The sequence below is a fragment of the Tachypleus tridentatus genome, chromosome 2 (genome assembly GCF_004210375.1).
Source record: "Tachypleus tridentatus isolate NWPU-2018 chromosome 2, ASM421037v1, whole genome shotgun sequence".
In the NCBI taxonomy this organism is placed as follows: domain Eukaryota; kingdom Metazoa; phylum Arthropoda; class Merostomata; order Xiphosura; family Limulidae; genus Tachypleus; species Tachypleus tridentatus.
In genome coordinates, this window is record NC_134826.1 from 67,010,350 (window position 1) to 67,037,612 (window position 27,263).

Sequence of the window (27,263 nt, forward strand, 5' to 3'; positions counted from 1 at the left end):
AAATTCAAAGCAAACCAAACCAAAACCTGGATGTACGGTATAAAAATCAAGCAACATAGGTTAGGGTACTTGGATGTATGGAGAATAATCAAGTGATATAGGTTAAGGTAATGAATGTATGGAGGATTTTCTGATGGTGAAGTTGGTACTCGAGCAGCATTAAATATTATTACTGCAGAACAAATCTATTGTTTTACATTATATAATATCAGTATTAATTGAATTTACACTGTGTTTCTGATGCGCTATCAGGTACCGTACATATTCTTGAGATTGTTTGTGACGCACTGTATAATGTACTAGATGTAATGCAAAATATGAAAGGTGTGGCACATTTCTTAGGTTTTATTAAAAATCACCTATTAAAATGGTACGACACCTTAAGATCTTGAAAGATCCAATCAGCATAACAGTGTCTTAAACCGCTATGGTGATTTGGAACAGCAATCCGGGCCGGTTTCAAAAGAAATGTACATCAACGACAATGAATTAGAATGGAAACTACTGCATGCGTTCCCTAACTACGATATCCATTTGTTTTATTTATTTATTGTTCCTTTCCTTAATAATATTGGCACACTATTTATTATGTGAAATATTATTACGCTATTGTTAATTTGTCGTTAGTTATTAAAAATTGTTTTATAAAAATTGATTTGTATCGTTACCTTGAAATTTGTATTTAAGACTAACCTAAATATCCTGAGATGACTGAATTTCGCGAAATACCATTGGGTGTACGGCCGAAAATATCGTTAACAGCGATGGTGCAGAACTATAGAAACAATATATTCTAATCTTTATAAGTAGAAACGTGAGGAAAGTATATTTAATTACCTTTCCTGATGACCGAGTTAAGTTCGAGTTTCTCTTTTAAATACGTAACTTACTCTGATCGAAAACTGTTGTTACTAGAAGAAACAACACCTTGCGGTCGTGTATTTGTGCTAGTGATTTCCAATCGTAGTATTCATACCTTATTGAAAACAAAATTAAAATAGTGAACATTTTTTTGTTGTTTCTGAAAGTACTACACGCGAAAAGTGTTCTGATTGTGATATTTAGTGATATGCAACTTATTGCATCAAAATGATTAAATGTACAGGGCTCAAAATTTACATTGTTCTACTTATAGAAACTAATATTCTTGTATATTAAAAATGCTTTTGTTTATTCAAAAATAAGTCTTTTAATACCTACAGTTTCGTAGTACTGTAATTAAAAATTACATCAATGAAGATACAATCAAACGTCGTGTTCGTATAGATAGTAGAGTACTTTTATATATAACTGTGTTCTGTAATAAAGGGCCCGGCATGGCCAAGCGCGTAAGGCGTGCGACTCGTAATCCGAGGGTCGCGGGTTCGCGCCCGCGTCGCGTTAAACATGCTCGCCCTCCCAGCCGTGGGGGTGTATAATGTGACGGTCAATCCCACTATTCGTTGGTAAAAGAGTAGCCCAAGAGTTAGCGGTGGGTGGTGATGACTAGCTGCCTTCCCTCTAGTCTTACACTGCTAAATTAGGGACGGCTAGCACAGATAGCCCTCGAGTAGCTTTGTGCGAAATTCCAAAACAAACAAACAAACAAACTGTAATAAAGAAATGATTGTTGCACATACCATAGAATATCAAAAGTGTCGTTTGTTTGTGGTGCCGTTCAATAGATGGCGAAAGATTTTGGTCGCGTGCATAACGGTAAGATATAAGAGTAGTTTGTACTTACTGTAGATAAACGGTTTATTTTACTTGCAAATGAAATTTAATCAGTAATACTCATATCATTGTTAACAGTCCTAAACGTTTTTATGTAAATTATAACCGAAATAAATCTTTCCGATCTCTCGATTTAATGAGCTGCGTAAATAAAATAACCACAACAATTTTCCCGCGCTGTACTTCATTTTTTTCTAATTATTTTTAACGAAGTACAAATACTACGATTCGTAATTACTAGCACAATCAGTTGTCGTAGGGTGTTGTTTCTGATAGTACTTCAAATGTAATTACTTTGCTTGTTTCGAATTTCGTGCAAAGCTACGCGAGGACTATATACACTACACGCTCCAAAATTAGCAGTAAAAGACTAGAAGGAGGGCAGCCAGTCATCAACACTCACCGCCAACCCTTGGGTTACTCTCTAACAAACGAATAGTGGAACTGACCATCACATTATAACACCCCACTTCTGAAACGGCGAGTATGTTTGGTGCGACGGGATTTCGAACCCGCGACCCTCCGATTGCGGTCAAGTACCCTAACCATCTGGTTTTATATAACACTAAAAAAAATTATGATTAGCTTAAAGTTCTCTCACCTTGGAAATACTGCTACTTTAAAATAATTTATCTTAAGCAGTCATTGCGTGAATTTATAGAACAAAAATCATGGGGGAGTGACCCTCTCATTTCCTAGATTTGGTACTAGACCACCGTAGCTCATTGTTTAACATGACGTACGAAACACATTACAAAAATTTTCCCACGTAATTAGAAACGTACGATAAATATAAGTAAAAAAAAAAAAAAACATAACGAAATAAATATGTACCGGAGTTTTTGTTTGTTCGTTTTTGAATCGTGTTTTATTTTGTTATAACTTAGATTTCTCATGTTACACTTGCTATGAAAACAGCTTATTTTCTTGCATACGCTTGAAAGCACAGTGTTTTTATGATAAGATCAGTTTTTAGGTAACTCTCAATCATGATAATAGGTGCTCGGAATTATTTTTCAGTGTTCTACTGGCTATAAGATCTTCAGTACGATAAAGGTCAAGACTGACCAGTTAAGGTCTGTCGCCGATTCCCACAGCTTAATGTTTTGGTCAGCTTTCTCTCCTCGTCCAGGTCCGAAGGCTTTGGGCTGTCTAAAGAGAGAAGTCCTAAAGTGTGTGTAACGGAGTGTGGTCTGTTCAACTTGAACTACATCCTGTTAGTCCTGAAGTATGTGCAATGAGGTGTGGTCTGGTTAACTTCAACTACACACTATTAGCCATGAAGTATGTAATGGAGTATATTCTGTTTAACTTGAAGTACACACGAATAGTCCTGAAGTATGTGTAATAGGATGCTATCTGTTTAACTTGAAGTACACACTTTTCTCGTATAGCACCAGAAGAGCGCTTGATAATTTATAGAAACAAAACAAAAGCACATTCGTATGATGTTAATAGAAACCTTATGTGACGGTCACTTCAGTAGAACCCAATGTTTAGACACAGATGACCCTTAATTTTGAACTTATGTAGTGACGAGGGAGGACTAATATTCAGCAGACCACGTCGCTTTCACGACTACTCTTAACTGTATAATGGTGGGAGTTGACTGTCACTTTCATAACGCTTCTACAGCTGAAAATATGGAGCATAATCAACAGCGTCCACTGAATTAATCGAGGTGACGTTCGGCTAATGAAATGCTTACAATTTTGTCATAAAACGACGTTCTCTGGTTGTTCAGAGGTGAGCTTGAAGGCAAAGCTCGAAATTGTCAGGAGCTCGAGACTCACGTTGAGCATAGCGTAGAAAGTCCATTGTGTAGGCTTGTGCTTAAAAAACGAAGAAACAAAGTGTGACAATACCCCTATCCAGTAGTAAGAATGTTAGCTTTAGTGTCGCTGAAGTTCGCATTTACCTTTGCCGCATAAAGAATCATATATTTGTAAAAATAACTACTTTAAGAACATACGATAACTTGGAAAAGTTCGCGTATCCACAAATCAAAACGACACCTTCAAACTGAACATAAATGAATTTGCCCCAAATACGTTTTTCCACCTTATGTTTTGTTGTAGTTTTTTCAGGACTTCGCTCAAAACCAGTGGCGTAAGTTAGCCCCTGCAATTACGGAGGGGTGAGCAAAAAGGAGCCCGAATCAATCGAATCGTAATTACTTTTAATACACGGGGTGGAGGCGTCTTTTGTAGTTATACCACTGCTCAAAGTTACACGAGGAGTTATCCAAACTTAGCCGAGGAAAACTTTGGACTGGTAAACTAGATGGAAGGCAACTAGTCAACAGCATCCACCACCAACTGTTGCGTCACTTCCACCTGTTTAAACAGTGAGATTTGACCATCATTCTTATAGCGTAGTCATAAACTCGGAGTTCGGAACGCGTTTTTCCGGCAATGTGTCGAGAACCACGAGTCCTCCAATTTACAGATTGAGTAAGCTCATCACTAGATCATGCCAGGACCAGTGCTCGAATTAAATACTATGCATGTAATGGGAACAATCAGCACATGGTTCTAACGTGTTTTATTGGAAATAATCAGATGTATAAACTCTGTGCATTGGCTTTCCAAAAGCATTCGACCATAGGTATGTATCTTACAGTGGCTCAGCGGTAAGTATGCAGGCTTATAACGCAAAAAATCGGGCTTCGATACCCGTGGTAGGCACAGCACAAATAACCAACCCATTGTGTAGTTGCTTTTCTTTTTTTGTTTAACCACAACAACTTTCCAGGTACATGGCTTTATTTTTATTTTTGATAAATCAGATCCTTCTACTGTTACAAATTTGTTTATTTACTTCTAATAAACCAGATCCTACTATTGTTACAGATTTGTTCACATGGTAAAGTGCAAAACTACTCAATGGGCCAACTGTGCTCTGTCCACTGTCGTTATCGAAACCCAGTTTCTAGCGTTGTCTCAGATTTACCGTTGTTTAACTGAGGGGACGTTACGATGGTTTATGTCGAGGAACATGAAACCGGGTAAATAGCAATATACACTAAATACATCTGTCTGCAAGACGAAACATCATCTTCGTTGAAACGTACCCTAAGGACGTCAAATGAACAGCTCCATGTGCGTGGACACGTGAACTTATTTAATTACTGAATCAATTACACATATCGTATCCTTATCGGGTGAGTGTGCACAAAAATTACGATAAGTTTTTTACAAATAATTTAATTTTTTAAACAAATTCATTCGCGAAACACTTACGTCAGATTAACCGTAAGACAAGTATAATTTTAAAAGTTCTATTTCAAAAATTCTAAAAGATTTCCACGTGTACTTTTCCGGCAGTTCTATAGTTCACCTTGCGACTTTTTGGTTCGACACATCCGGTCGGCAAACCGAGCAAATGGCTGCTTATAACGTTATACTAAGATATATCCTGCGCTTAGTTTCTAGAGGTAAAAAAAAGAAAAAAGGATGAGAACACCTTTTGCTGGGTGGGGATGGAATTTGGGTTACAGAAGATTACAATTTCAACTTTACTGACGCAACTATTTACGATGGGGCTAGAGGGGAAGTGACGTAGTTAATAACTTCAGCCAAATATCAACCGTAGCAGTTTTAAAACTTATACTAGTTCCGTCTTTATGTTAAAGAGATTTAAAAAAATCTTGAAACAGGTCTGGACCCTCAGATCCTGTAGAAATTGAGCACTGCATTTTCAATACAATGTTCGTTTGTTTGTATTAAGCACAAAGCTAAAACACTGGGCTATCTATGTTGTGCCCGCTGCAGGTATCGAAACAACATTTTTAAATTGTCCCCCCCCCCGACTTATCGCTGAATCATTGGGAGACTCGTGTTTATGAGCCAAATTTTGAAATGTCAAAAATGCCATTTTTAATCCATCCATTCCGTTTAAGGCACTTTTAAATAAATGTAAACTAACATATTAACAACGACACAAAAATGATCGAGTCGAGTGTTTCCTTTGTTTTTTACTCCCTCCCCTACCACAGTGACACAGTGGTAACTCTGCAGACTTACAGCGGTATAAATTAGATTTTGATACCCGCGGTGAGCAGGAAACATATAGCCCATTGTATAGCTTTGCGCTTAAATTCAAACAAACATCTGTTGATTCCAGTGAGGGTGTGACTTTAAAAACAGTAGAACACAGAGATACAAATAGAGTTGTGAAAGAACTAAACTTATATTTAAAGTATTCATCCAGGTTGCTTATATTACTCAGAAATCAATTTGAACTGCTGTAACATTGGACCATTCTCGGCAATCATCATTGTTATTATATACAACCATTACGTTAAGCTGATATATCATTATCACCCAAGTTGCAGAGATATAAAACCGTGAGCTACGTGTAGAAACGATAACAAAATGTCTTTTAGGGCTACTGTTGTTTTTATTTTTAATTGTTTTGGATTTTAATATTTTCTTCTAATTTAATACAAAAAAATCACTTCCGTTAATTTATACTCGGGTAGTTCTCCATTTTAACTGCAAAGATATCGTGACATCTAGTGGGATTTAAGGACGCTCAGCTTCGCTGATTTCATGTCACGACTTTATACAACTTTAATAAAGAACAGGGCACTGCACATCCGTGATTTTATTGTAGCTCCGTTATCTGTTTTTCCATCACTGTCCACAGTATAATTAGTTCTGAACTATTTTTGGTTTTATCAAATTTAGAATTTGTAAACTGGTTGAAAAGGCATCGTGTAAAGAAAAACAAGGTATATACACACAAAACAAATTGGATAAAAATATCGAAAAGCAAAATCACAGTTGTGTTCGACAGTAATTGTAGCTATATATATATATAGCGCATGCGTGAGGAAAGGGTCGATATTTTATTTATATAATTGCTCCTACTGGCTCAGCGATTACTTTGCTTTGTAGGCTTATAACACTAAATACCGGGTTTTGATACCCATGATGGGCACAGCAAAGAGATCAGGTGTTAGAGAGTTCGCTTGGATCTGACCCTAGTGTACGCAAAAAAAAAAAAAAAAAAGGCTTAAGCAAAAGCAACTGTAAGTTTTTTAATTGGTTAATTGCTTGTGGTGTATATGCGCAGAGATTATTTTTAAACACTACTTTGAATGAAACGATCTTATGACGCACAAAACGGAAACTGCTTTTGTTTGTTTATTAGTGTTCCAATCACCGTAGCGATTATCTTAAATTTATATCTTATCTTAAAAACTATAAAAGCTATGGAAACACTGCACTATCTTAGATCTAACCGAACCAATTTGAAGTCCACCGCTAGCACAGCGGTATGTCTCTGGATTTACAACGCAATAATCAATGGTTCGATTCCCCTCGGTGGGCTCCGTCGATAGCCCGGTGTGGCTTTGCTATAAGAAAAACACAAGCGTCTTGAAATTCAGTCACATAATTTATTCAGTCTATTATTTTCTACTCATAAATGCTAAAAAACAAACAAACATATTTTCTAATATAAAAAGGTATTTTATCTTACTTTTTTGAAAAAAATATTCAAAAGGTTTCAAGTGGATACCAGAATTAAACTATTTTATAAGTAGATGCAGACAAGGTTTAAGAAAGATTGTATTTGTATAAGATAACGGGCGTGTTCCATTGTAAAGTAGCCTATCATAGTGGCCCCCGCTTGTACAGCGGTATATCTACGGATTTACAACGCTAAAATCAAGGGTTCGATTCCCTTCGGGGAGCTCATCAGATAACCCCCTGTGACTTTGCTGTAAGAAAAACACACACACGCCTATCATAGTCTCAGATGATTATAATGTAATAATAATAAATAAAAAAGCAAAATAAGTAAAATAAACAAATAAGTATTTTAATAATTTGAGCTCACACAGTTCTATAACTATTTAAGTATAATTTTTACACTTCAGTACTATGAGTTTTGTACTACCGGAGCGAAGCTCCGTTACCGCATGATTTATACTGTTAGAATGAATCTCTGTTACCGAAAGTCTAAACTGTTAGAGTAGCTTCAATGGAGTTGAGGTCACGAAAGCGGGAAATAAATATATTAATTTAGTTTACACTTGTGCTCAAGATTGCACTTTTATAATTTTGTGCCATTTCAAGTCGTCCGTTTTCTTTTCTTTTTTAAACAAACCTCTTTTCAAAACAGAAAATACTGGGTTCTGTCCAGAACATAGTGACACGTAACATAGAAACAGTTTCGGCCTTTTCTGAACAGAAATAAACTGGCACGTTTTTGTAGGAAGTGTTTGAACATTCGCCGCTCGCACGCGCTACCTGCTCGCCCTACAGGCACGAAAGTGACAAGGTAGGTAGGCCACGCTGGAAAGGAGTATAAAACGGAAGTTTTGTGCAGACATATTCTTCTTGGCCGTGAACTTGGAAAGAAGTGCGCTTATCCAGAGCTGAAAAGGTTGAACAGCAGTAAACTTCAGGAGAAGGATAAGTCTTGTATCGACAGGTAGGGGGCAATCATTGACATTTACAAATAAGTCTTAACGAAATTAGCGTAGAGCGTCAAAATTTTTTTTTTTTAATTTTCATCTCCAAATAAATCTTAATGAAATTACAGTCATGCTTTTTACATTTTTATTTTTATTTCATCTCCAAATAAGTCTTAACGAAATTACCGTCATGTTTTTACAATTTTGTTTTTTAATTTTCGTCTTCAAATACATCTTAAGAAAGTTACTGTTCTGTGTTTTTTGTTTTGAAAAATAAATTGATATGCTATATGAATATTGTAGAATTAGATTTAAATGTTAATAAAATTAAAGTTGACATAACTAGAGGGAGCGTTAAGTTTTTAGGTTCAAATTGCTTGAAAAAAATATAATATATATTACTCCTTTCTTTTTGTATTCAATTTCTAGCTATGAACTTTCAAGTTAAACTTCATTATAATTAATCTTTGTATGGTGTGTGTGTGTGTGTATATTACACACAGAAACAGGCAGACTTGCAGTATAGTTACGATGTTTGAATATTTAATTATCGTTTATCATTTACTTTTTTTATCACAGCAAGTTACATGTATACATCCGAATTAAAAAGTGAACCAGCAGTTAATATAGTCAATTTAACATACAGGTCATATAAAAATATTGAATGCCATAAAATAATAAATAATTTAATTAATTAAATACCGTCACTGTTAGCGATATTTTTAGTCGAGAAACAATATGAAGTATTTCCAGTTTGAAAGATTTAGATTGGTTAGTTTTTTCTTAGTACATTTTAGCACGTGTGTATGCGTGAGTTTTCTTATAGCGAAGCCTTATCAGATTATATGGTGTGTCCACTGAGGGGAATCGAACCCCTTATTTTAGCGTTGTAAATTCGTAGACGTATCGCTGTACCAGCGGTGGAACATTTTAGCACGAAGCCATACAACAGATTATTTGTACGCTGTCCGTTTCGAAAAACTCGAGCTTCGGGTTTTAGTGTTTTGAGTGCATCCGTTGAACCACTGGAGAACAGCTAAAGAATGCATCTATATGAAGAATTTGGAATATTCTTTTTTATATATTTGTTTTGTAACCCTAGATTTCTGAAGATTCCAAAAGCTTCTCCAAAAATAATATTTACAGTTTGCTACCAACAAATAAAGATTTTGAGTTGACCCCACTCTTAAACAACCAACATCTTATTGGCCATGCGAAAGGTCTTGGTGTTTGAGAACCAATTCAGCAAACGTTCGTAATTAGGCCTGGCATGGCCAAATGGTTAGGACGCTTGACTCATAGTCTGAGGGTCGCGGGTTCAAATCCCCCTCACACCAAAGCCTATTCGTCATTTCAGCCGTGATAACGTTAAAATGTGACGGTCAATTTCACTATTTCTTGGTAAAATAGTAGCCCACAAGTTGGCGGTGAGTGGTGATGACTAAATGCCTTCCCTCTAGTCTTACACTGCAAAATTAGGGACGGCTAGCGCAGATAGCCCACATATAGCTTTGCGCTAAATTAAAAAAAAAAAACGCGAACAAACGTTCATACTTTCACTTTGAATCCCATTTAAAATATTCAACATTGTCTAAGGGTCAACCTGTCAAGATTGTTTGAGGTACACTCAGTAGATTTGGAGTCTGTTTTTGTTTTGGAATTTCGCAAAAAGCTACTCGAGGGCTATCTGCGCTAGCTGTCCCTAATTTTGGAGTGTTAGACTAGAGGTAAGGCAGCTAGTCATCACAACCCACTGCCAATTCTTTAACTACTCTTTTACCAACGAATAGCGGGATTGACCGTCACTTTTTAACGCCCCCACGGCTGAAAGGGCGAGCATGTTTGGTGCGACTCGGGCGCGAACCCGCGACCCTCAGATTACGAAACGCAAGCCTTAACGCGCTAGGCCATGCCAGGCCCCGATTTGGAGTCATTAACCAAAAGGTTTTAAAAAATAGGAGTAGAATTCGGTTCAATTTTGACTTCCTTAATGCATTTTTCATATTTCCTTAATGTTTACATACGAATTTTGGTTGAGATTAGCCAAATAAGCTCAGAGGAATTAGGGTGCAAACAAACAAACACAAATTTCGTCTTTAAAAATATAGATTAACAAATACTGTTATATTTTACAATATTGGGTAAATAACAGAGTATAAGTTTTACTTAAAAACTCCGTACAGAATAGATTGCTTGAACTAAAGCTTAACAATCTTTGAAAAATATGACCATTCTTCTTTATACTTTTGTTATGATACGAAGAAATTAGTTGGTATTTGTTTAATGGGAGGAAATTATATGGAAGAAAAAATAACGTCACCAACCACTCCTAGAGGGCGTTTTCGTTTAATGCTGGGTTTCAAAAGTTTAATAATGAAACTTGCGAAATTGTGATCATGTGATGATGACGTTTGCTCATTTTCTCAGACGAAACACCCCGAAACTTTACATTATTCAATACTTCTTTACATATATATATTTATTTATTTATTTACGTACATATTATATGTTGCGATTAGATTTATTTGAAATTAGGCGCGACGAGTTTGAAATTCAAAAGCCTAGCCGTCCCTAATTTAGCAGTGTAAGACTAGAGGGAAGGCAGCTAGTCATCATTCTTTTATCAAATAAAAGTGGGATTGACCGTCACATTATAACCCTCAAACGGCTAAAAGGACGAGCATATTTGGTGTAACGGGAATTCGAACACGTGACTCTCGGATTACGAGTCGAGTCTTTAACCACCTGGCTATATTGGGCATATGTACAACATTCTTCAAAATAGTGTTAAGTGCAAACCTATATAGTGAGCTTTCTGTTCTCTGCCCACCACGGGTATCGAAACCTAACTTTTAGTGCTGCAAGTCTGAAGACTTACATCTGAGCCTTTGGAGTGGACTTCAAATATTAAAATATCATTCTTGTTTACTGTAAAAGCAAAGGAAGATGAAAGCCAAAATGGTGCCACTCGAATCAAAATTCGGAACAAATAGTTTTTTTTTGTGTAAAATGAGAACAAAAAATACATGAATATTGACAAAAAACAACAATGCCTATTATTTTTATTACGTTTTAGATACCAATAGATTGTTAACGGTCGTTATTTGTTTGATCGTTTATTCACAACTTATAAACTAAAATACTTCAGGTGTTTGGGTGACATATAACATACCATCGCAATTAATTACACAGGCCTGCGATGGTTTTACTGTCTTCAAATTCTTACATATTCTACAATAATTCCTGTACGCTGAATCCGAAAATAATGTGTATATATATATATATATTTTCTTTCCCTATCACGTACCGGGTTTCACGAAATGTCATATGTACATTTACATAAGTGAATTATTTCCATCGAAATCGGATCACATATTGTTATGTTTAAAATGTTGACAACCACTGGTTATAGATTTCTCTGGACCAATCGCGACGTGAGAGTCTTATTATTCGTTCTAGAACCCGAATATAATAATAAAAAATGTTAATTGTGGTAAAAAAAATAATAATTTGATCTAAGTTAGAGTTTTTCTTCCTGAATTGTAAAATATCCTCACGTGATAGAAAATAAATCTTATTTTCGAAATCTGCGTAGCTGAATTATGGGAGATCCGTTATTAAATCCAAAACTATTTTTATGAAGTTTAAAGGTGTCATGTGTTATTCATTATTACTGAGCGGACTAATATGTTATTTGCCCATTTATTGTCTTCACCAAAACATCTACATCAGTGAAGAAAATATTATGTGCAGGCCTAATCTGTTCTTTGATTCGCCATTCGCTGCAACAGATGTTTGTTTGCTTTTGAATTTCGCGCAAAGCTACACAAGGGCTATCTGCGCTAATCGTCCCTAATTTAGCTGTGTGAGACTAGAGGGAAGGCAGCTAGCCATCACCACCCACTGCCAACTCTTGGGCTACTTTTTTACCAATGCATAGTGGGATTGATCGTTATATTATAACGCCCCCACGGCTGAAAGGGCGAGCATGTTTGGAGCGACGGGGATTCGAACCCGCGACCCTCAGATTACGAGTCGAACGCCTTAACGCACCTGGCCATGGCGGGCCATACCCTGGTGAAGAAAAGAAAAACAGTAAATAAAAGGAATCATTATTCACGAATGATCAATATCTTGCGCGCAATGCCGACAAGAATAACTTGAAATATAAATGTTGTGTATGTGTTTACCTTGGCAAATTCAAACAAATAAAATGAATTAAAGCGAATGAAAATGTTCCAATGTTCTCTTGATTTTCCATTTTTAATAATTCTGTGTGCTGTCTATCTGTTTTTTAAAGTAAAGCAACAAAAAGTCTGTCTTTGCTGAGCCCATCGCGGGGATTCGAAATTTGGATTTTAGCGTTCTAAGTTCGTAAGCCCATCAGTGACTGACCAAACAGCGGGAGGGGGTACGGAGGCAATTCTGACTTTTACACTGTAGCCTGTGTTTAATTTTCCGCCTAATGTGGCTCAGCGAATACGTTTACCCATTTATTTGTTACAGTTTTTTTTAAAGGTAAGTACAACTCTACACAATGGCCATCCGTGCTTTGCCCACATCGAATATCGAAACCCGGTTTCAAGCATTGTAAGTCCGCAGGCATACCGCTGTGCCACGGGGAGTCTTTTCTTATACGTTGAAATAATCAATCGGTATTGTAAGTTATACTAACCAGATAATGTTAGTTAAAGTAATTCGAGGGACAAAAATATCATTGTTTTCGTGTAATCCATTTCTAACGATAATATGAAAGAGATATGTGATAATTAGATTGTTTCAAAGTCATTTATACATATAAACGATTTATCAAGCAATAAATGATTTAAAATATTTGTACTCAGGAGCTATTTTCTAAAATATAAATATCACATATTTGATTTGGTTTTACAGTATATACAGAGGCGTAAGCATAAAACCCACAATTGTGGAGTGCCTGACCCAAAATGGCTCCCGATCAGACAGAACAGCAACTACAATTTACAGGAAAATAAATGTAGAGAGTCCAATCTCTCTTTAACGCGGGGAGCTCTATCTTCTGTAGTTACGATACTGAGTATATCTTAGGATCTCGGGTAATTAATTAAAAACGGGTATAAATATAATTTATGCTGCCCCAGAGTCGTAATGGTACAGGTCAGCTAAAAGTCATCCACTATTATTTAACCTTCAATTTTTTGAAAACTGTTCGATATAACTTATTTAATTTCTTAAACAAATCCTCACTTCCCAAAAGGCGTGTCACCCCCTTAAAATTGAAATCGAGCGATTTTCAGAAACATTTTACTTTTCAGTTATCTTTAAAATTTCTAGAAATACATTTCGTTTGAATTTCGCTTTAACAGTACGTGAATCTGGCCAGATTTAGCGTTTGTTCTTTATCCGACGCGAGGCTTAAAATTCCTTATATTTTTTTAAAGAATATCAGTGAGTACTGAGAGTATATTTTCTATTTCCTAATTGATTTTTAATTGACTTTTAACTAGATATTTTCGTACTTATTGTTTCTAATTGACTTTTAACTGGATCTTTTCGTAGTCATTGTTTTTAATTGACTTTTAACTGGATCTTTTCGTGCTCTCTACATCTAGTCATCATTTTACTGGTTCTTTTCGTACCCACTGTTTTTAAATGACTTTTGAACTGGATCTTTTTGTACTATTTGTTTCTAATTGACTTTGAACTGGATCGTTTCATACTCTTTATTTTCTAGCCATCTTTGAACTGGATCGTTTCATACTCTTTATTTTCTAGCCATCTTTGAACTGGATCGTTTCATACTCTTTATTTTCTAGCCATCTTTGAACTGGATCGTTTCGTACTCTCTGTGTTCTAGACAACTTTCAACTGAAGTTTTAGTACACTGCTTCTAACCATCTTTCCACAAATTTCTTTCGTGTTCACCGCTTCACTCGTATTTCATCCGACTTTTGGAAAAACCTAGTATCGTAAAATATTGCGTGACACAACGTAAGCAGTATCCATAACAGGCGAAGCAAGACAAACCATGGGACTCGGGGAACGGGGGAGTAGATGGTAAACGCACACGGTCACTGGGGCATGGGGTCAAGTTCTGCAAATTCTTGGGTTCCGAGGGAAATACTCCACTGTCAAGTGTAGGAACATTCACTGCGTTCGTTCGCAATTTAAGCAATTACGAGTTCATGGTAAAAGAAACCTGACGCAAAATGTTTGTTAATTAGAGGATGTACTATGCTTGCTTTTAATGTTTTTTATGTCAAACTGACGCAAATGTAGTAACGTTAGCCAAGCTTTCTACATACACAACAGTCATGCGCAGCGAACGCTAACCGCTTTCCAACCCGGAAGTCGTTCACTCGGTCGACACCCGCTTGATAGCACACGGGTGGTTCACATATAGAGAAACCGGCATTTAGAAATGATAAAGAGAGAAGGGGAAAGAGGGGAAGAGGGGATAGCACATGGAGGTGCATCCAGAAACACTAAAGTAAGGGTTTAAACCCCCATCTTTCATCAGCAAGGTAGGGTATTGGCTGATAATAATTCATGTACACAAATATGAAATCAGCCGGTATACTACATGACAACGAACGACTACTAGAATGTGTCGATACAAGTGTAAGATAATAGTGATTAGGGGGTCATATCGTTCCTTTTTCGTAATTTCAACGACAACCACTGGATTCGTGGTTCCGCTCTCACTTGTTCTGAACGACATTATCAATACTGGCACAGCCAGGCTGGCTAGATTTATTTTGTCCAGTGAAATATGGTTGCACGTGAACGTGCTAGTAACACTTGGAGAACGTGCAGTTGTTTCCGTCACCAACGAGGCATTTATTGGGTCAACATTCACGATTCATCATTACCATCGGTAAGTAGTTTCCAAACCCGGCCGGTGAAGTGGGGGTATGTGAATCGAACTCTGGATTCTGGTGTTGTAAGTCCTGAAATTTACTGTTGACGTAAGTGTTTGGAATATTAAAACTCAAATTCCAGGCTGTTTTATACTATCCTTCTTAGTACGGGTGGGATGACGTCCGTACACAACATTGTACTGAGTAATGCCAGTGGAAAAAAGAATGGATTAAACGAGTCGCTGAAGTTTTTTATCTTGTATGTAAAAAAATGTATGGAGCACCTACCTGTCAGTAGGATCAATTGTAATACTGACGATATTAATGTTTGAAATTATTTATCTGGCTCGTATGTTGTTAGAAACCTGTAACCAACACATCTAGATACCCAAGAACAATTCCCTTTATGAATAGTTTAGAAGAAAATTAATTAAAAATCTGTTGTCCACATGTAACTCGCCAGCACTTTTAGTGTTAATGCTTATATAATATACTTTACAATGTTCCTGCCGTGCATTAGAGTACAAAAAGTGTTTAAGAGGTTTTATGCTGGTAGTCATGGCGATTCAATGTGCTCATCCTTCTTGTCTTTTGAAACTAGTGTATAATTTAACAAGAGAGTAAATATTTTAAGACTGCACTGTACTACTATATCCAGTGTTTGAAATTTCCTACAAAAAGTTAGAGGCGGTGTCAAGCTCAGGCATATAAAATAATTCATTTGGACTACGTATCACAAGCAAAGCATCATTAGTTTTAGTTTAACTACAACAAACTCTGTTCAAACAGCAAGGTAAAGAGAGCGCTCTAGCGTTACTTCCAGAACGCCTACTATACCCACAACTAGAATTTTGACCAGATGTTACGTGGGTGTAACTCCCCCAAGGCTTATTCTTTTGTGTTGTTAATATCTACAGAATAATTTCATGTTAAGCCACTTGACTAGATCGTCTTTGAGTTAAACCAGAAATATGATATTTAAGTAAGAAGAAAAAAAATAACGTCATAGTCAATATTCATTGACAATTTGAGAACAAATACAAATGGGGCGTCGGCGCTATCACGAACAGGAAATCAGTTGGATTTGGAATTATAGCTTTTGAAGCTTATGATTCAGAAATGAAGATAAGAAGTCGTTAACTTCAATCAATTATTATTCGTTCGGCCATTCGTTAAAGACTTGTGTTAAAATTGTTAACTGTAAAAACTAGCGACTTGACGGCGGGCGATCAAGCCTGTGATATATGCTACGACTGAGATACAAACTGTTTTATTTTATTTGTCTGTCTTTAATTCCAAATCCAAAAGATCTCTGACGTGTAAACCATACAATACGTTGGTCTTCTAGTTGGCAATGTTTCCTAGTGGCTAAAATTCAGGATTAAATTTCTAACAGCGAACAGGGAGCAAAAAATTCACCGTATTGATTTTCGCTAAAACAACCAAGTCAGTAACAAACAGGTTCCGACATGGCCAGGTAGTTAAGACGCTTACTCGTAATCTGAGGATCGCGGGTTCGAATCCCCTCACACCAAATATGCTCGCCCTTTCAGGCGTGGGAGCGTTAAAATGTTACGGTCAATCCCAATATTCGTTGGTAAAAGAGTACCCCAAGAGTTGGTTGTGGGTGGTGATGAGGCCCGACATGGCCAGGTGAGTTAAGGCGTTCGACTCGTAATCTTAGGGTCACAGGTTCGAATCCCGGTCGCACCAAACATGCACGCCCTTTCAGCCGTGGGGGCGTTACAATGTGATGATCAATCCCACTATTCATTGGTAAAAGAGTAGCCCAAGAGTTGGCGTGGATGGTGATGACTTGCTGCCTTCCCTCTAGTCTTACACTGCTAAATTAGGGACGGATAGCGCAGATAACCCTTGAGCAGCTTTGCGCGAAATTCAAAAACAAACAAACAATAACAACATATGTGGATACGTGGCTATTTTGGAAGCGTTGGAGAGAGCTCTTGAAATATTATATCAGTCTGATGTTAATACAAATCTCATTATAAGATAGTCCAATGGCATCACATTATACTAGTAACACTATGATAATTCACTTGGCTCCAGTAAAGTTAACTACCTTTAAACTTTCGTCAAACAGATCATCAGAACAAACCGAATATTAAGATTTACCAAAGAAAATTGTGAAGAACATATATAAAGCAGAAAATAGAATGCAACAACATGGAGTGGGATACAACAACAAAATTTTGGTGTGCTTACGCCAGAACTCCTGGGACATTTAATAACTGTGCTACCAGATATGACTGTCCGTAAATAACTCATAGTGAGTAGTTTCATAAGAGAAACAACAGGTAAGAATGACCAAAACCCAAAACAAAAAACAGTGAGTAGATGGCCAGATAAGTTGAAAATCAAATCTTACAACCAATAATATTACTAAAAGCAAGAAAATTGATATCTGAAATTAATAAATATGTTACATAAAACTGGCTTAATACTTAGTTATGTGGCTGGGCGTGGCCCACTTGTTAGTGTACAAAACTGTGAAGTCGGTATCGGTGGTTCGCGTTTTTTTGTTGGAAAATCACGGTGCGTAATTTGGGCAGTGATTATATTGTACAAAACAAGATCAAATCCCACTGTTCGATCAAAGTAGCTCAACCGTTTGCGGTGTGTACTGTTGATTAACTAACTACCAGTCATCTACTCTTGTAAGTTTGAAGTTACGAACAACTAACACATACAGTTTTTGCGTAGCTTTACGTAAGTATTTGAAATAAACAAATGTATGCCTGGTAAGGCCAGGTGGTTATGGTGTTTGATTTGAAACCTGAGGGTTGCGGACTCAAATTCCCATCCCACCAAACATGCTTATGGGAGTGTTATAATGTGACGGTCAATTGTACGATTCGTTGGCAAAAGAATATTCCAAGAGTTGTTGGTGGGTAGTGATGACTAGCTGCCTTCCCTATAGTTTTTAGCTACTAAATTAGGGACGGCTAGCGCAGATAGCCCTCGCGTAGCTTCGCGCGAAATTTAAAAACCAAATGTTTCATAATGCTACGTAATTAACGTAAAACAAAAAAGGTAAAAACGTCGTCCTCATTTTATGTAAAACTATGAAACATGACAAATTTTTTTTTCTTAAAATGTATATTTACCTTAGTCTTTGTTCATATAAACAGTATTTCGTGAGAAATAATCCGATTGTTCAACTGAAGATCTGACGATTAGGTCTAGGTGCACAATTACTTCAAAATAAAATTATTATCACTATTTTCACCTGTGAGCACACACATACACTGCTGGCCAAAATCTTAAGGCCAATGAACATAAAGAAAAATATGCATTTTGTGTTGTTAGACTGAACTACTTATTTGAGTAGAGCTTTGAAAAATGAAAATAAGAAAACGAAAAAAAAAAAAAACGTTTTTAGCATTTAACAGGAAAATTGTGAACACAATGAAATCAGCCTAAATACTAGCTGTTCAAAAGTTTAAGACCATACTGAAACAAAGCGTTAATCGGTAAACACGTAACGAAATTTAGTCATTTGTGTTTCAAGCATTAGCGTCGTCAACATCTCCCACTGACATCTTCTGTGTTACATTGGGTTAAAACATAGCAAAGGCTGAAAAGTTGACAGAGTTTGAACGTGACACAATTGTCGAGCTGCAAAAGCAAGGTCTCTCTCAACGTACCACCGCTGGTGAGATTGGGCGTAGTAAAACTTCTGTTGCAAATTTCTTAAAAGACCCTGAGGGATACGGAACGAGAATTTCAAGTGGTCGGCCTAAGAAAATTTCGCCGGCGTTGAGCAGGAGGATTCGACGGGTTGTCTGGCAAGATACCAGCCGATCGTCGAACCAGATTGAGGCGCTTACGTACGCAGAATGCGGCTCAAGGACAATAAGATGGCATCTACAAGAGAAAGGCTTTTAAAATCTGTAAATGTCTTCAAAGGCCAAGCCTCCTTCCACACTATGAAACAGCTCGGTTAAACTTTGCTGAGAAGAACCAAACATGGGACGTAGAAAAGTGGAAAAAGGTTTTGTTCTCTGATGAGAAAAAAATTAACTTGGATGGTCCAGGTGGCTTCCAACGTCACTGGTACGATAATGATATCCCACCAGAGACATTTTCTACACGACACAGTGAAGGAGGTTCCATCATGATCTGGGGTGCTTTCTCCTTCCATGGAACAATGGAGCTTCAGGTTATACAGGGGCGTCAAACAGCAGCTGGCTAGATTGGCATGTTGGAGAGAGCATCCTTATTGACTGAAGGCCCTCGCTTGTGTGGAAATGATTGGATCTTTTAGCAGGACAATGCTGCAATCCACAATGCCCGGAGGACAAAGTACTTTTTCATGGCGAATAACGTGATTCTTTTGGACCATCCAGCGTGTTCGCCCGAACACTTAGGACTATGTTCATCATGTACGTAGTATCTGTTAAGATCACACATTAAATCATTTTATGCCAATTTTTATTAAAATAGTTTAGTGCATTATACAAGAGTCTTACAGATATTGTCTCTATGTTTTCACACTTGTACATGAATGTGGATGAAGTACTACGTGGTACTTTATAGGCTGAAGTTAAGATTGAATTTTGTATTTTTTGTAGTTTCTGTAACTGTTTTTGTATTATGTTTATCCAGGCAGGACATGCGTATTCTATTATAGGTCTAATGTATGTTTTGCAGATTTTTATTATATTATCAGGTGATTTACCTTGATTTTTATCCTAATCAGAATATTGTTAGTATGTTGCATCTACGTTAATTTGGTATCGCAAGTTAATCCTAAAAATTTTGCCAAACTAGAAGTCTGCAAAAGTGATCCGTTTATGTATAACTTTGGTGGATCTTTTTTCGGTTTATTTAATCTGATGAATAGTATTACTTGGGTTTTCGGAATATTTATTTTTATTCTATATTTCTGGCAGTATTCAGGACTGGTTCGAGGTTTGTTGCTGCTATTGAAGGAGTGGAGGTACTTTTCCAAACAGCTACATCGTCAGCAAATTGTGATGCAAAACCTAAATTTAGGTCCGACAGTGGCATATTACTCACATACATGATAAATAAGATAGGGCTAACTACCTCTCACTGTGGGACTCCTGCCTCAGGTGAAAAGGACCCTGAGTGGGCCCCATTCACATCTACTTTACTAGAGGGAACAAAGCTAGTAATCTCCATCCACCGCCTACTCTTGTACTACCTTTTTACCAACGAATAGTATCAGGAAATGAACTAAGAAATTGGTTTTTGTAACTTACCAGTCATTATTTAAATATTTTAAAATTCTGCTTTTTGTTAACTTTGATATTCATCCAATTGTTTTTGTTATTCAATTATACATTATTTTTCGATTCTTCTCTAGAAATTTTATAATTTATATAGTGGATGATAAAAGCAAAAAAAATATATATTGTTGGTTTATTTCTTTTCAGAAGCTGTGTATTTCGTGTACTAGAAACATTATCCTGGCAAACATGATTCTGGTGAAACTTATATTAGCAACAGTGGTCATTCTTGGGGTAAGTGCTATTAAACTCGACTTTAGATTCCTGCTGATCACTTAGATAAATCTTCAATTCTGTTAGTGAAAATTGGATAATTCAGGGCATTTATTTATTGTAATTATTTAATTGAAACATAATTCAGGGTGTTACTTTATTATAATTATTTAATTGACACATAATTCAGGGTGTTACTTTATTATAATTATTTAATTGACACGGTTATTTTGTGATTCTGACATACTGAACGGGAACTTTGCACCCACGATAAATATTTACTGTGTTTTTGGTGTTGTTGTTTTTAGCGAAATTATGCCTCATCTTGAGCGTCTGTATGTTCCAACATCCAATTATGAAATGTATGCCTCAAATTACTTGTATTTCATGGAACGTATTCTTCAAATAATATGTCTTCCACGGAACGTATTCCTCAAATTATTTTGTTCCATAGAACGCATTCGTTCATAAAAATTACATTTATTTCCGATTAAAGTATACGCCATTTTCCCTAATAATGCCACTGGTTAACATTTCTTTTGCACCCAGATCAGTCGGGGATATACCTGAGGACTTATAACGCTCAAAGTCAAGTTTTGATATCCGTAGTAAAAATGTCGGTCGCCCTGAAGAAATTCCTTTTTTTTTTGGGGGGGGGGGTAACGGGATGCGGACCATAAGTCCTCGGACTCACAGTCTGGGACGCTAATTATTAAACAACAACATGTCCTTCAAGAAATGAAAATGTGTTTTTACATAAAAAAACATTAGTGTTTTCAAATTAAAAAACTGTTTTAAACGCAAACTTACACAATAAGATATTTATTTGCACTGACTACAACACGAATTTAACCTAAATTTTAACATTATAAACCTTCAAGCTTACAGCTGAGTCACTAGCGAGAGGTGAAGACTACTATGAAATATATATATATAAGCTTTTCACATCATTACTTCTGTGAAAACATATATACTTCCTGTTTAAAACTTGATAACTGCAGTGTAATAAAACAGTATCAAAAACACTGAAGGGATTAGAATATTTGTTGTTAGAAATTATCCTTTCTAGAATATTTGAACGACCACTAGATGGCACTTGAGGCGCATAGATGAGATTAGTCGAACATTGTGACTGTTTAAAACAATATTATTCAACAATAAATTTTATGCGATAATCACTAATGACATCTAGTTCGTTCTAAGTGTATCGCGTAAGCACCTTTTTTAAAATATTTGCATGAACAGGATAAACTAGTTGTTTAAATAGTGGACATCTGTAATCCAAAAGAAATCGCGTGTACGCATGTTTAGACACGTAATGCCATCTGATGTGCAAGTTAAACATTTTGATATTTCGAAGTAAGTTTGAATAAAGATTTGAACATATACATACATGTATACATACAGAGAGAGAGAGAGAGAGACTTCCATACAACTTAACATAGTCTGAACACCAACAAAATTGATTGGAATAACATATCTAAAATCAAATCGAGAAGCGCACCATCATTTACTCAAAGTCAAATGGTCCAAAAGTAATAGGACCTTAGAACTTGTTATAGTAAAAATATATTATCTGAAGTCAAAGTAAACACAAGGGTGGTGTGTATTTGTCAATTATAAAACGTTTATTTATGAGCCATCTGAGTCCTATGACTTTTAAGATATCCTTCATGCAGCTGAAGGATACGCTCAGAAACATACGCATTTATAAACATAAACGTCTTCTATGTACACTCAATCCTTGAGCTGTTTTAAAGGATTTGTCTGACCCTTAAAGGTGTATAGAAACAAATCAACTGACGTGTATCTTTAGGTATTATATGTATTTATTAAATAATTAGGCTTAGTTAACTGCTGTATATTCTATATTTTATCTTACTTTAACATTTTTTAGGCAACAATATATATATATATATATACATTCCGCCAGATCGCGATAATCCCTTCTACACCTGTAACAACGATGGTTTTAAACACTTGGTAGCTAAATTTGTTTCCACTGTAAATATATTTGCCAATAACTTTTCTAATGTAATTCTGAATAAAGAGCCCTAAAAAGTTATAAAAGAATGTTTAAAGATTTATTGATACATTGTTATGAGCCGAAATCAGAAGAAAAAAACGGTTCATAACTCTGTACTGTTTTACTTTTTGCTTCTTCATAAAATTAAAAGTAATATAAAAAATGAACGATTTATAAATGTTGTGTTTGCTAATGTCATAAAAACTGTGTCATCAATACATTCTTAAATGTATCAAAATAAACATTGAAAATTAGGAAATCGTGATATACAACTTAATGAAATTGCAATACAACACAAGAATAATTATGGTAAAAATACAACGAACCCGACAGATGGTTTGTCGTTTATTTTTAATGCAAAACTGCACGAAGAGCACTCTGTTCAGAACCCAGAATTTTAGCATTGTAAATTTCTAAACTTACCGCTCTCCAACCAAGAGGAATCCTAGCAGAAAATACTTAGATAAATAACAATAAAGAATACATCGGCACGTCTAAATGAAAACTATTTCCACTTTATTTTCTGCGACGTTTCGAGCAGACGACATTTGTCAAACAGCAAAGACCGTGTTACAATGGAATTAGGCTTAGAAAAGGTATATTTGTCACTTTGTAGAGTACTTTAAGTAGAAGAATTTACATTATTTTTTCAACGAAATTTTGCTTAGCTACAGCCACTACATTAACAACTTCTAATAGAAGACTAAGCGGCATGGTTAAAAGTAGTGGAGTAGGGGGACAAGCATAGGCTTATTTTATAAGTTAATTAAAATTATCGTGATAATTGGAAGTTATCTTACACGAAGTATTTCTTATGTAATCGTTAGGCACAGTATTTATTAAAACTAATGCAAGATAATACTAGGTTGTATAAATTTCTTGCTTGCTTGTGTGTGCATGCGAAATCTCATGCTCAGCACCTGCACTTCTCACTTTATCCCGGTTCCAACACTCTTCCTGTTCGACTGCGTTCCTTCAGGCTAACAAGGGAAGTTGGCGGGAAAATACACAACTTCGTTGACCCTGACCTGATACTCTTGTCTGGTCGGATGAGGCCGTTGCTCTTTTCACGGAACTTAACGGAAACTTGAATAAGTTGTAATACACTGACCTACCTTTAGGCTAGTTGTAGATTTCCTGATAATCCACGTGTGCTGAAAGACTGGCCAAAGTACAGCGAATAGATGAAGCATGTATTATATATATATATATATGTACTTCGTTAGACTATATAAGTATAGATCATAAACAACACTTCATTTGGATATTATAAAAATAAACCTATCTCTGGTTCCTGAAAAAAAATAATAGTTCTATTAACATACAAACGTTGTACTGTTTTGATAGAAGTTTAGAAAAGAACGACCTCTATACACCAGATATGTATATAAATATATATAATTTTTTATACGTTGTGTATATTTGAACCAATTTTTAGTCCTTTGATCGTTTCAGGGTTAATTTACAGAATTTTTTGTATTAGAATATTCGTTAAATTATTAACCAACTTATGATATTCTGTTTCTCGAGTCTGCCGTAACGTGGGTATAAAAATATAGTGATAGTTATTATTATTGTATTGCTGTTTATTAACTATCGCGCAAAGAGTAATATGGGCAACACCATCCACTGTCAAATCGTGGGTTAATGTAATATAATAGTGGCATTTGACCATCACTTTTATAACACATTCACGACTCCAAAGTGTGGAGCGCGATTTTGTTTTGGTGATAACGAGGCGCGAACTTTGGATCCACAGCCCGACACACTAACAAGTATGAAGCAATGCTTAAATGGATATACTAATACCTGTGTCGTAAATTCTGTCATTACTATACAGATGTCACTACGTAAAGAGTATGTATAAATTGTATACAATTTTTTTTCGTAACTTGTTAGTTACCCTTCACCAACCTACAAAATCAGAAAAAAAAGGAAGATACAAGAAATAAATATAACAGAAAATTTAGGAAAATAAAAGAATAAAACATTTTTATTGGTTAGAATATTCTAATAGCGTACCTATTTATATATATTATATATTTATGGTGATGTGCATGACTAAACATTCGACTTCTGTGTTTTAACTGTAGATCTTTGTAGGGAATTATCGTAATTTTACAGGTTAACATGTATATATATACATATATTTTGTTCATTATTTGCCATTAGGTGGTGTTAGCAGCTGAGAAGTCTAGGGAAAATGTTAATGGAGAAACTCAGAGTCGTGGATCAGAGAATATACCTAAAGGAGAGATGAAAGCAATAGAAAGACAAGACAACTATCAACACCAGCCACCTCCACCATCTCAACAATCTGGGTACAATTCTCAGCATACTATTCCCATACCTGTTCCTTTGCCAATTCCCGTTCAAGCTGCTCATATTATCCTCCCAGGATTACCCCAAGGTGGAGGTTATATCGGGGAGCAGCAGGCTGGTAGCTTCAGTGGGAGCCATCTACAAGGTCAGGCGTTTAACGGAGGTCACCTCCAAGGTGTTCCATTCGGAGGAGGGTTCCTACAAGGTGAGAATCACGGTGGTACTCATCTTCAAAATGCGAAATTTGTTGGAGGACATTTACAAGGAATAGACTATGGTGGTGGAAGTCAGCAGGGTGGAGAGTTTGAAGGCGGACACCAGAAAGTTAGTGGATATGATAGTGCAAATCAACAGAATGGTGGATTTGGTGGTGATCACCTCCAAGGTGAGGGATATAGTGACGAAAATAAGCACGTTGAAGGATATAGTAGTGGAAACCAGAAGGACAGTGGATTGGGAAACGATCACCAACAGAGTGGAGTATATGGTGGTGAACACCTTCCACAACCTGCTAGAGATCATGGAGAATATATTAGGCAGCCTCCTCATCCAGTATACTCTGGTGAGAGACCATCGCAAGGAGGTGAGTACGGTGTTGGGATTTCATCAGGTACCGACAATTTTCCTGGTTTTGCAAAACTCCCTGGGTCTGACCCATGGCCCCTTCCACAACCCGAAATGCCAAAGATTGTCCATCTAGATGTCAAATGTGAAAAAAACTTGATGAAGGTAGCTATAGACTTCGATAAACCTTTTCATGGTACAATTTTCAGCAAAGGCCATTACAACTACGGCAACTGCGTCCACCTGCCTGCGGGATCTGGACATAAAAGCGTCTACTTTGACATTTCTATTAACAGCTGTGGTACGTCAGGTAACACACAAAATGGTTTTTATGGTTATGGTGGTCCTAGTGGTAGTGGCAGTTTCTTTGAAAATACTATCATTGTACAGTACGACCAACAGGTTCAAGAGGTTTGGGACCAGGCTCGAAAGTTACGTTGTATTTGGCACGATCAGTATGAGAAGGAAGTGTCCTTCCGGCCCTTTCCAGTTGATATGTTGGATGTAGTTCGTGCTGACTTTGCAGGTGACAACGTTGGCTGCTGGATGCAGATCCAGGTTGGAAAAGGTCCTTGGGCTAGTGAAGTGGCAGGGATTGTGAAGATTGGTCAAACGATGACCATGGTACTAGCCGTCAAAGACGACGAGAACAGGTTTGACATGCTTGTTCGGAACTGTGTCGCACACGACGGAAGGAAAGCACCCATCGAGCTAGTTGACAGTAGAGGGTGTATTGTTAGGCCTAAGCTGATGAGTCGTTTCACCAAGGTCAAGAACTTTGGTTCTAGCGCATCTGTGCTTTCGTACGCCCATTTCCAGGCTTTCAAGTTCCCAGATTCCATGGAGGTCCACTTCCAATGTACCATTCAGATCTGTCGGTACCAGTGTCCCGAGCAGTGCGCTTATGCCGTCGATGCTAGTATTGTCCGTGAAGATATACAAGAACCTCCACCGGAATATCTTCCAGTTAGTCGGCCTCGGGAGGAGCGAGACGTCAATCACGAGGAGATGACCGAGGTTGGACTGAACAGGGTGATTCGCGTGGTTTCATCCAGTGACTTGGCCTTTACACTACAACATAATGAAACCGTTCCTGTCTATACCACCCAAGAAGATATTGAGAGTGGTATTATCTGTATGTCTACTCCCGGGTTCGCTGCATCGTTAGTTGTTTTACTGGCCATACTAGTGATTTCTTCCCTTCTATCAACTTTTCTGTGTCTTCGACAACGATCACAAGATGGCGCCTTACCTTTTCCGTATGAACTATCAACGTTTAAAAAAAACAAGATTTAATACTTAGGTCCGACAATGAGTGTCTCATTATCATGTTGTTATTGTATTTATTTCATGTTTATATACAGTAATTATTTCACACGTTAAGGTTAACAAGTACCGTCAGCTCACAGCCATGTAGTCCCATTAATTAAGAACGTTCAGAACTTCATTTTGCAGATTATGACCTTGCATATATCACTGTTACTATGGTAACAATCCTAGTCCAATTGGAGAGCGGGTCTGACTTTATTATGTGAACATCACACTTCAACGAAGAAAACAGATAATACAAAACGAAAGTTGTATGGGCAAACCTCATATATATATATATATATTTATTTATTGTAATTTAAATAACAATTAACCTGCATAATTAAACAATTACTGTTGTCCAACTAGTCTTTTTTGTCTTAAGTTTTTGAAGACAAATTATAACTAGTGTCGTTTGTTATCAGCTACATTCTGGAAATTGAATTAAACTTTTGATTTTAATTGGTTATTCCGATGCTATGGTTAAAGTCCATCCGTAATACGAGTTATTAGCTCACAGCTATTGAGAATATGAAACAAAAACTTCTGTGTTACAATTAAAGCAAGATGTGAAGCCT

At 36.6% G+C, this 27,263-nt stretch overlaps 1 protein-coding gene across 3 annotated transcripts; it reads left to right on the forward strand.

Annotated features, from left to right (window-relative positions):
- On the forward strand, nt 1–27,050 carry LOC143244085 (uncharacterized). Of its 3 annotated transcripts, none has more exons than XM_076488137.1 (3): nt 1–8,157; nt 20,400–20,486; nt 24,664–27,050. In XM_076488137.1, exons 2-3 carry the CDS (start codon nt 20,442–20,444, stop codon nt 26,671–26,673), a joined length of 2,055 nt encoding a protein of 684 aa, XP_076344252.1. In that variant the 5' UTR covers nt 1–8,157; nt 20,400–20,441; the 3' UTR covers nt 26,674–27,050. The 3 variants fall into 3 exon arrangements, with proteins under 3 accessions (XP_076344252.1, XP_076344251.1, XP_076344250.1); XM_076488136.1 differs by lacking the exon at nt 1–8,157 and adding an exon at nt 9,965–17,266; XM_076488135.1 differs by lacking the exon at nt 1–8,157 and having other exon boundaries at nt 9,966–20,486.
- The last annotated feature ends 213 nt before the right edge of the window (nt 27,051–27,263 follow it).

Coding starts and splice junctions, on each gene's coding strand:
- LOC143244085 (XM_076488137.1), top strand. CDS start 20,442: ATGATTCTGGTGAAACTTATATTAGCAACAGTGGTCATTCTTGGG. Junction 20,487..24,663: donor CAACAGTGGTCATTCTTGGG/GTAAGTGCTATT, acceptor ATTTGCCATTAG/GTGGTGTTAGCAGCTGAGAA.